The sequence below is a fragment of the Coregonus lavaretus genome, assembly GCF_964263955.1.
Source record: "Coregonus lavaretus genome assembly, chromosome: 5".
Classification (NCBI taxonomy): domain Eukaryota; kingdom Metazoa; phylum Chordata; class Actinopteri; order Salmoniformes; family Salmonidae; genus Coregonus; species Coregonus lavaretus.
This window is the reverse complement of record NC_139992.1, coordinates 27,080,739-27,092,101: the sequence shown is the minus strand read 5'-3', so window position 1 is coordinate 27,092,101 and position 11,363 is coordinate 27,080,739. Positions and strand designations below refer to the sequence as shown.

At 44.4% G+C, this 11,363-nt stretch overlaps 1 protein-coding gene across 1 annotated transcript in view; it reads right to left on the bottom strand.

Moving 5' to 3' along the window:
* Nucleotides 1–5,042: 5,042 nt before the first annotated feature.
* myo16 (myosin XVI) overlaps nucleotides 5,043–11,363 on the bottom strand; it is a gene marked incomplete at both ends in the record, with an annotated part of 152,201 nt that continues 145,880 nt past the window's right edge. The window contains 3 exons of the mRNA XM_084161983.1: nucleotides 5,043–5,090; nucleotides 7,673–7,758; nucleotides 10,467–10,622. Of these exons, the coding sequence (XP_084018109.1) occupies nucleotides 5,043–5,090; nucleotides 7,673–7,758; nucleotides 10,467–10,622 (290 nt within the window). The remainder of the gene's footprint in view (nucleotides 5,091–7,672; nucleotides 7,759–10,466; nucleotides 10,623–11,363) is intronic.

Below are 11,363 nucleotides of genomic sequence, written 5' to 3'. Positions count from 1 at the left end.
CTTCCTCACGCGAATGACGGGGATTTGGGCCTTGTCGGGTGTCTGTATGATATCCTTCGCGGCCGCCTCGTTGAAGAAAAAATATTTGTCCAATACGAGGTGAGTAATCGCTGTCCTGATATCCAGAAGCTCTTTTTGGTTATAAGAGATGATGGCAGAAACATTATGTACAAAATAAATTACAAATAACGCGGAAAAACACACATAATAGTACAATTGGTTAGAGGGCTGTGAAACGGCAGCCATCTTCTACGGCGCTGTTACTGAGATCAATTTTTATGTCAATATTCTGAATAAATATTTCAATCACAGTTCTGCAACATATGCTTAAACTATTGAAGTATTTGCTGTGCTAGAACTAAGGGATAATGTTTGCTTTATAAATGTTGTTTTATGTTATGAATCTAGAAAAACATACCAAAATGCTAGCGAAATTAGCCCTGAAGCATTATATAGTGCTATAAAACAAACAAAAATAAATTTGGAGATTTATATTACATATTTGAATAATCTGATGTTAGAATGAAACAATGACATATTTCAAAAATCCCTGATGTGTATTTGGTATACTGTATATATCTGTATCTATACTATGCTGATATGTTCAAAGCATTACACGACAGAGACAAAATAACAGAAATACAGCTATGAGCAAGATGAGTCTGGAGGAAAATCTATAGTCCACAGGCGGGACACCCACACCAGTGGAGGCTCCTCAGAGGAGAAAGGGTAGGACCATCCTCCTCAGTGAATTTCATTTATATTTTTATGTAAAGTATTGATAAAGTTATCCTTTTTAGATAAAACTATACTAAATATATTCACATGTCACCAAACAATTGAGTAAAACACACTGTTTTGCAATGAAGGTCTACAGTAGCCTCAACAGCACTCTGTAGGGTAGCACCATGGTGTAGCCAGAGGACAGCTAGCTTCCGTCCTTCTCTTGGTACATTGACTTCAATACCAAACCTAGGAGGCTCTTGGTTCTCACCCCCTTCCATAGACTTACACAGTAATTAGGACAACTTCCGGAGGACTTCCTCCAACCTATCAGAGCTCTTGCAGCATGAACTGACATGTTGTTCACCCAATCAAAGGATCAGAGAATGAATCTAGTACTAAAAGCATAAGCTACAGCTAGCTAGCACTGCAGTGCATAAAATGTGGTGAGTAGTTGACTCAAAGAGAGAGAAAGACAATAGTTGAACAGTTTTCAACAAATGAATTTCTTCAGAAATGAAGGAGAAGCAAGAGAAGGAGAGAGAGAGATAGAGAGAGTTTCACTTACTTAGCTAGCAAATGCAGCTGGCTAGTTTAGCCTACTCAAACACCCGGCTCAAACAGAGGGATGCTATGTTAGTTAGCTGGCTATGACTATCCAACACAACACTGGAACTCTTCCAAGTCAAGGTAAGCTTTTGGTTTTATTAATTTATTGCCACCAGCGCCTGCTGGTGTAACTGCTTACTGACTATGCACTGTAACGTTACTGTGTAGCGGGTTTACTTATGCATTAGTTTTATTAGCTATGTTGACTGGGATGTTACTTTAGCTAATAGGCTGTGTGTAGCGGTAATGACATGGTTTGGCTTGGAAAGGTTTTTCACATACAGCTGATGTGTTGTGCATTTAAGTCCACAAACGAAGGGAAAATGTGAGAGGAAGAGAGTGCATAGAGGCGAGGAGGAATACAACGTGGCTGCTATGAAAGTGAACTGTGTTTACACGTGATCAGGGGTGTATTCATTCCGCCGATTCGGTTGAAAAACATTTCTTAAACGGAAGCAAACGAAACAGGGATAAAAATACCTGAATTTGCCCAATAGAAACTCTCGTTTGCAACTGTTGGACTAATAATTACAGCCTAGATAAGCTAGATACTGGCAAGAGTGTGCAAGGCGGTATTGAATGTGTCACTCTCTGTCCATGTGTCACTGTATGTCATTTCTAATTCTTCTCTCGACCTGTGTGCACCTACATTGTAAACTTTCATTCATAGGCTAGGCTGTAGCAAACTCATGATGGGTGTAGGGAAAATTTGAGTATCATATAGTAGCCTAAACCTATTGATGTTACATTGAACTGGGTGAATGGAACATGAATGACACTCATCCAACATGCTGTAATAGAAATAAGGCCATGCTCATGAAAAAAAAATGTGTCCTCCCTCATCATAAACGGCACTGACCACCACTGACCCACACACAGACTGTGTCCCAGAGTAATAATCCTAATAACAGAAAGAATAAGGGCCTTGCTTATATTCTCTCTAAATAACACACACATACACACAAGAGAGAACGAGTGACCGCTAATGACCTGGATGTGTGGCCTCCCTGCTCCACACGCATGGTTTAGGGAAACAGAGATATTTCAGGGAACCCAGCAGGACACAATCACACACACACTTCAATTCTGAGAAAGCTCTGTGTGCGACAGGTCAACAACACCAGACCTGCATATACACACAAACATACACATACAAACATACACACACAAACAAGCATACACACAAACATACACACACAAACATACACACATAAACATACACACACAAACATACACACACAAACACACACAAACAACACACACTCTCATGTAAGACTGGGATTATCCTGAGTGGATTGGATGTGGTGAGACAAGCTCTCATGCCTTTCCGCCCCATCCTCTCCATACCTCTTTCAATCACTCTCTTTATCCCTCTCTCTATTCTTCCCTCCCTCCTTTCTGTCCCGTTCCATGCCTTGGGAGAAGAACCAGAATACCCTTTGGGTGCCTCCTAATCCCTCTCTATTGGTCAATCACTCTACTGAACTGACCAATGGGAGAAAACAAACAAACAATCATGTGTTTCCTTATGAGATCAGTGCAGAGCACCACTGTCTACACGCACTCAACTAAAGCCCACCCATTCATTACCAATTAAAAGCTATCCATCCCCCTCTTCCCTCTCTTCCCCATTTATCCCTCCTTCTCTTCCTCCGCTCTTCTGATCTGCTAATCCTACATAAACACAGTTTGGAATGCGGCTAATAGAATGGGATTCTGGGTCGCGGAGTCTTTCGCACCTCTTCAATGAACTCATCATAATGGAACTGGGACCGGGTTCCAACCATCCAGAGAGGCAGGCCTGATTAGATAGGGGATGGAGAATGAAGTCACTTCAGTCCCTATTGAGTTTTCAACACCAGTTAACTTATCATAGGAATAATGAGTTCCCAAGGTTTAAAATGAAGGGCTTTTCAGGGCAATGCTAAATGAATCTTTTGTTGCGTTGTTACAAAGACAGCAGGTGCCCTGAGGGATATCCATGGAGGATACAGGAGCTACTTTAATCTAGAACTATGGGACTGTGGTGTACCAGTCTCTGTTACATTTTAATGGTGAATGGAAATTCACTATGGATGCTTTCATGATCCCGGGAACAATACTAGGCTGTCTTTTGAAATATACAGTATAACCCAATTCTCAATGATAATGCATTTTTCCATAGTCGCCCTACATTCGTCTTTGTGCTCATTTGCGTGAATTGCAGCAAACTTATTTTTATTTTTATACTGAAACAGAAATCAAGGGTTATCAAAGACAGAGATGTAGGTTAAGGTCCTCCATATCACCTCCATCACATAGAAGCAATGTATCAATCACAAGCAATTTCCTTCATGAAATAATCTACGCCAATCCTTTCAACAATTGTTTTTCAATCATAGTCAAAGAAAATAAAGCGATTGATGAATGCCACTGAGAAGGAAAAGGAGAAGCTCCATGAATTCAGCATCAAACAGAAATAATCCAGCAGATGAGCGGAGAAACTGCAGCTCTCTGTTTGAGAAGATTCCGGACGTGGACAGGAATATACACCCACCTTTAGCACACTGTTGTGAATGAGTGTGTGTGTGTGTTTGTCTGTGCTTGTGTGAGTGTGTGTGTGTATGTGGTCCAAGGACAACCTCCAAGAGCATCCCTCACCCAAGGACGTCTGACAGAGAAGCTGAGAACCAAGGTCTTCACCCAAACATATGTTTAACGTTCTCCAAACGTCCGTCTTTGAGTGGGGCCTGTCCACATATTTACTGAGGCTGTGATTATGTGGAGGCAACTCCCTAAGCTACTTATATTGAGGTTAGCCTGGGGTCACTCCACTGAGCAGTACGACAGGTTGGTTTACACCTCAACTCTCACTGACCTGCTCTCTAGGATAGAACCACTCACTGACAAACTACCTAATCTAAACTCTACGTAATGCTAGCCATTTATCTCCACCACCTAATAATCTAACCCCACCTCACCAACTGGGAGAATTTATACCATTAACTCTCTCACTACCCTTTCCTGACTTACCCTATAGACTTTACCCACTACGGGCCACTTCTCTGCACACTTCTCTACTCTGCATGTGTGACCTTCACTAACTAACTCCACCTCATCTTTCTACCTAACTCTACACACTTCCTTCTCTAATTCATGCCCTAAAACATGAGTAATAATTTACCCCCTCCCCCATAGGAATTTCATGGAATTAACAATACAGTAATTGCTTTAGCTTTCCCTCCTATTGGCTTGGTGGAGTTTTCGCCATATTGCATAAACCTGTCCAATCCTTTCAGATTAACATATTGTAGTAGGTGACTGAGGGTTAGGGGTTTAACTAGGGATCACTCCCCCCCCCACCCCCACCCCCACCCCTTAGCTCAGACCAGAGAGTGGAGCACATAGTCTAAACCCAGAGCTGCAGTTTCCTTTCTGAGCGATGAGCGGAAGAGAGTAGGATGAAGTTGCCCCTTATACACGCTGATTCAAGATCAGTTTTCCCCTCCTAATGGTTAAGATTAGGATTACAGGGATGACAGTCTGATCTTAGATCTGTGGTTAGGGATAACTTATCCTGGGAGCAGGGTGACAGGATACACGAAGTGGGTTGTACAAGAAGAGGAAGTGTGGAAGGGAGAGGGAGGGAGAGCAGCAAGGTAGGGTACGATACGGTCAACCACACTCACCCCTTCCCTAATGTGAGGGGTGCTCCCCGTGCCTGCCCTGCCTTAGAGTGCAGCCCCCGCACCGAAGGGCGAGAAGTTGAGATGACCCCTCTGGAAGAAGATAAAGAGAGAAAGACAGCCATATCCTTTAGTAGGGAGGAGAGAGAGAGAGAGAGAGAGAGAGAGAGAGAGAGAGAGAGAGAGAGAGAGAGAGAGAGAGAGAGAGAGAGAGAGAGAGAGAGAGAGAGAGAGAGAGAGAGAGAGAGAGAGAGAGAGAGAGAGAGAGAGAGAGAGAGAGAGAGAGAGCAGAATTCCCCAATACACTCCAGTCAAGATTCAATGGGGCCAAAGACCCATTGAGGACATACAGTAAGAGCAGTAAGCACTGCATGGCACCTGACATATGCTGAATGCATACCGTGTTCTTTGACTATCACATGCCGGTGTCATGGAATGCTTCCGTGGATTTGTACCATGGCATATTCCAGTCATAAAAAAGGGAATGCATGTTCCACATGACACCATGTTAGGGAGACATTCAATGTTCAGAGAAGGAAAGAATACATGTTTAGAGACACCAGAGAGTAGCTTAGAGAGTGAAAGAGAGTACTTCCAGAATGAACCCGTCTAGAGAGTGCTACTCTGTCAGGAGCTGTTTTAAGCCAGAGTAAGAATAACTAAAAGGGCAATCTGCAGTTGCCACATCCATTTTTGGACATGTACACATTGATTCTTGAAGAATATAACTTGTAAATATAAGCTTGTTTTACTCCAATGTTTATAAACGAAGTAAATGTAAACAAACACTATAAAACCTCAAAACATGGTTAAAAGTATAATTTTGATATCATGGATGGTCAGTCCTTGCATCCATAGCTCTTTCCATGAATTATAGAGTGGTTACGTTTTTCCAGCCCATCCCTAAGCTTTTTACCAAAACAGGGGCGGGGATTATGCCTTGTTATTGTTTCAACAGCTGCTTTAACAGAATGTGCTGGAACATCAATCTTTTACACTACACACTAAGGAGCTCCATAGATCTAGTCAGTGATGCCCCTGTCTCTCTCAGTCATACAAAACTCGCATCCCTCTCTCACACAAGACAGGGGGCATCTTCCAGCCTTTTCAGGAGCAATCACTCTGTGTGTATCTCTATAATGGATAGAGCCCATACTCCATTAGCTATCACAGGGAACGGGAACATCGTGTGCCTCCTCAGCATTCCAGGGAATCTCATGGGAATACTGTGCCCTGAGCCGTTCGGAATGCCGCTAGGAATATTCTTGTTCGCTTCCTAGCTATGTGCACCTAATCTTAACTCGCATTTTAATCCCTATCAGATCCAATCAATAATTATGTAGAATGATTTTCCCTGTGTTTTAACAATGTGGATTATGGGGAGTGGTTGCATCCTGGAATCTCCTGATGAGGACACATTGAGGACAGGTTGAGAACAGGTTGAGGACAGGTTGAGGACAGGTTGAGAACAGATTGAGAACAGGTTGAGGACAGGTTGAGGACAGGTTGAGGACAGGTTGAGAACAGATTGAGAACAGGTTGAGGACAGGTTGAGGACAGGTTGAGAACAGGTTGAGGACAGGTTGAGGACAGGTTGAGGACAGGTTGAGGACAGGTTGAGTACAGGTTGAGGACAGGTTGAGGAAAGGTTGAGGCAGACAATGTCAGGGTAAACCGGAGGAAAGATGAAATATTGGTCGGTTTTAACTGATGTCCATTATATTAAATTGAAATCTTGTCATTATGACTTGATTCCTACTCTACATCAGCCTATGGATTTGACCTTGGCTATGTGAGAAGTCAGTCAGAGAGGACAGTTACAGTGATGTGGGTTATGTGGAGCCAGGAGTCTTCCCTCCTGAACATGTAACCTGACCAGGAAACTCTCTGGGTCCTGGTCAGGTTTACATTGTCAGGAAAAATACATGTATCCTCCACTAGTTTGTGGTGGTGGTAGTAGTGGTGTGTGTGTGTGTGTGTGTGTGTGTGTGTGTGTGTGTGTGTGTGTGTATGTGTGTGTGTGTGTGTGTGTGTGTGTGTGTGTGTGTGTGTGTGTGTGTGTGTGTGTGTGTGTGTGTGTGTGTGTGTGTGTGTGTGTGTGTGTGTGTTAAGAGAACTGGTTTGGGATAGTTGTAGTGGTAGAAAAGAGAGTTAGTCCAGGATCTGGTGTCAGGGAGTAAGGTTGTGTCTTGTTTACTGCCTAGGTGTTATTGGTGTTGCGATCGTCTCTCGCAGTAGGATTGATTCTGTCTCAGTGAATATTTCATGCCCTACTTGAATTATTAAGTCTCACAGCGCAGGTGTGTGTGGGTGTGTGTGTGTTTATCAACTGTCAAGGCGCTTCATGGTTTCCGCTTGGTTATGTGACCTTGATCCTAGGGGAACTAGGATACTGCTACTGTTACTCTTACTGGAAAACAACAACACCCAAAACAGACAAGCGGGCCTGACACACATCCCAAGTGTGAGTGTGTGTGTGTGGGGCAGGCAGGTCAGTTTCACTCTCCACAATGAAAGGGCAGTGCTGTAATGCCAGCATATTCACAGAGAGTAAATCCTAAATAAGGTTACACAACAGAAGGGCCAGGGCTACTGTAACCACCAATACAGTAAGGAGGAGAACCTCAGTCTCACAAACAGTGTGTTTGCGCCTGTAAGTGTGTGTGTGTGCTTACCTGAGTGTGATGGCTGTCCATATGCCTGTGCAGAGACGATGAGCTGGAAGAGTTTGACTTGGTGTGACCCTCATCTTCCATTGACCCTGAACAGACAACAAGTACACACACACACACAAACAAACGTAAAACACACACACACACACACACACACACAGGAGAGAACGCCATCAGCCAGTGGAGCCACTATGTAAGACAGAAGTGGAGAGATGGATAAACAGACTGCCTGAGGAAGGAAACAGCCTTACAGTGGAGGGGAGGAAAGTACTCTGTCACTCTAGACTTACACTGTAATACTGAATCACTCTCAGCTTCTGGGTCAACCCATTTAATACCTCCTGTCTACTCTCTTGTATCTATCTCCTCCCTTCATCTTTGTCTGTCTGTCTGTCTCTCATTCTTCATCTCCCAGCATCCACTCTATCTCTCCTCCCACCCCTCTCCCTCCTGCCTTTTCTCACTCACTCACTCACTCAATCACTCACTCACTCACTCACTCACTCACTCACTCACTCACTCACTCACTCACTCACTCACTCACTCACTCACTCACTCACTCACTCACTCACTCACTCACTCACTCACTCACTCACTCACTCAATTTAAATTCAAAGGGCTTTATTGGCATGGGAAACATGTTTACATTGCCAAAGCAAGTGAAATTGATAATAAACCAAAGTTAAATAAACATTCAAAAATAAACAGTAAACATTACACTCACAAAAGTTCCAAAGGAATAGAGACATTTCAAATGTCATATTATGGCTATATACAGTTTTGTAACGATGTGCAAATAGTTAAAGTACAAAAGGGTGTTACAATGGTGTTTGTTCTTCACTGGTTGCCCTTTTCTTGTGACAAAAGGTCACACATCTTGCTGTTGTGATGGCACACTTTGGTATTTCACCTAATAGATATGGGAGTTTATCAAAATTGAATTAGTTTTCAAATGTTTTGTGGGTCTGTGTAATCTGAGGGAAATATGTGTCTCTAATATGGTCATACATTTGGCAGGAGGTTAGGAAGTGCAGCTCAGTTTCCACCTAATTTTGTGGGCAGTGTGCACATAGCATCTCTTGAGAGCAAGGTCTGCCACGGCGGCCTCTCTCAATAGCAAGGCTATGCTCACTGAGTCTGAGTCTGTACATAGTGAAAGCTTTCCTTAATTTTGGGTCAGTCACAGTGGTCAGGTACTCTGTCACTGTGTGCTCTCTGTTTAGGGCCAAATAGCATTCTAGTTTGCTCCGTTTTTTTGTTAATTCTTTCAAATGTGTCAAGTCATTGTCTTTTTGTTTTCTCATGATTTGGTTGTGTCTAATTGTGTTGCTGTCCTGGGGCTCTATGGGGTCTGTTTGTGTTTGTGAACAGAGCCCCAGGACCAGCTTGCTTAGGGGACTCTTCACCAGGTTAATCTCTCTGTAGGTGATGGCTTTGTTATGGAAGGTTTGAGAATCACTTATTTTTAGGTGGTTGTAGAATTTAATTGCTCTTTTCTGGATTTTGATCATTAGCGGGTATCGTCCTAATTCTGCTCTGCATGCATTATTTGGTGTTTTACATTGTACACAGAGGATGTTTTTGGTGTTTGTCTCATTTAGTGAATTCCTGGTTGGTGAGCGGACCCCAGACCTCACAACCATAAAGGGCAATCGGTTCTCTCTCTCTCTCTCTCTCTCTCTCTCTCTCTCTCGCTCTCTCTTCTCTCTCTCTCTCTCTCTCTCTCTCTCTCTCTCTCTCTCTCTCTCTCTCTCTCTCTCTCTCTCTCTCTCTCTCTCTCTCTCTCTCTCTCTCTCTCTCTCTCTCTCTCTCTCTCTCTCTCTCTCTCTCTCTCTCTCTCTCTCAGTGTTGTGGTGTTAGGGCTGACTCGTCTAAGGTTAAACAGTGATCATATGACCCTCAATTGTCTCTTATAAACAACCACCCTCCTCCCTTCATCCTCCCTCCATCCTCCCTTCATCCTCCCTTCATCCTCCCTTCATCCTCCCTCCATCCTCCCTTCATCCTCCCTCCATCCTCCCTCCATCCTCCCTTCATCCTCCCTCCATCCTCCCTACATCCTCCCTTCATCCTCCCTTCATCCTCCCTCCATCCTCCCTTCATCCTCCCTCCATCCTCCCTCCATCTTCCCTCCATCCTCCCTTCATCCTCCCTCCATCCTCCCTTCATCCTCCCTTCATCCTCCCTCCATCCTCCCTCCATCCTCCCTTCATTCTCCCTTCATCCTCCCTCCATTACAGACTCCAGGTGGGCTGGTGGCTTCATCACACTCATAACTCCAGAGTTAGTGTCTAGTATGGCCTAGACCTCCTACTCATCATATCCTATATGTCTATGGTCTCTTACCTTATACACCCCTCAATCCCCCGGGTCATATTCCAATAGTATTTTTAACAGATTCCTCTCCTCATCTCCTCTTCATGGTTATCACCAGTCTGAGAGGCCAGATATGGCCCATATGTGATAGAAGCAATATGCAATAACATAAGATCTATGTGATTTAGTACGCTACTACACATCCTGAAAAAGACCGGTGGTCGTGTCCCAATAGTCTTAAAGTGTCCCCTTTATGTCCCTGTGGGTTCACCAATGTGACCTTGCTGGCTAATGTAGGTGACAGAAGTCATATTGGTATCACCCCTCAGTGATCATGAGGGAGAGGAGAGGAGACGAGGAGGAACCAAAGGAATTATTGGGATCGTTCTCCTCTCTTCTCTTCTCCTCCTCCTCTTTACCCCCTACCGTTCACCGCTTCACCTGACCCCACCATGACCCCAACCCCTCCATCGGCGCTTACCGTTGGACAGCCGGTTGCCGTTCTCAATGGGGGTGGGGCTTGGGGAGGGGGGGGCGTGGTTGTTGGCGTTCTTGTCCTGTAGCTGCGGAGACGAGGAGGTGGGGGTGGAGCCTGGGTGCTCCTCTCTACCTGGCAGGTTGATGTTGGAGTTGAACCCTGGGAGGAGACACGCGCACACACACACACACACACACACACACACACACACATACACACGCATGCATGCACATTACAATTTTACTGCCATTGGTTTGTTTCCATGCATTTAATTGGATGTTTAATATTAAACTGTAAGTCTAGTCTAGTCTAAAGCCCCCCAAAAGCCCATGCCTCTTCTGCATCCCAGAATCCTGGGACGATAATCCAGAATCAACTGCCCCCCTACCAGGCCCACCAGCTCAGAGGACCCTCTCAGACAGAATGTGTGTGTGTTTGTCGTGTGTATGTGTGTTGTGTGTGTTTGTGTGTCTGTATGTGTTGTGTGATGGGAATTCTGCCAACCCATATTGGGAATGCCTGACTCCTGGTCACAAGAGGACTAAATATAACCACCAGAATTCTCCCACAAAACAGGTGCCACTGTGTGTGTGTGTGTGTGTGTGTGTGTGTGTGTGTGTGTGTGTGTGTGTGTGTGTAGGGGATGAGGAGAGAGAGAGAGAGAGAGAGAGAGAGAGAGAGAGAGAGAGAGAGGTGTGTGAGTGAAAAGTTAAATGAAAGAGTGGTATGTGTTTGTTTAATTGTGTGTAAGTGTGTGCATAAATCGAAGGGAATGTTTCTCCTGAGACAGAAGATTCTTTGGGAATGCCCCGTCGCCACCTGCCCTTTCCCCATGGCATTCCTGCAGCGTTCCTATATCTCCCAGGAGGAGCAGGCAGGGGGGAAACAGCTGCTTGTCAC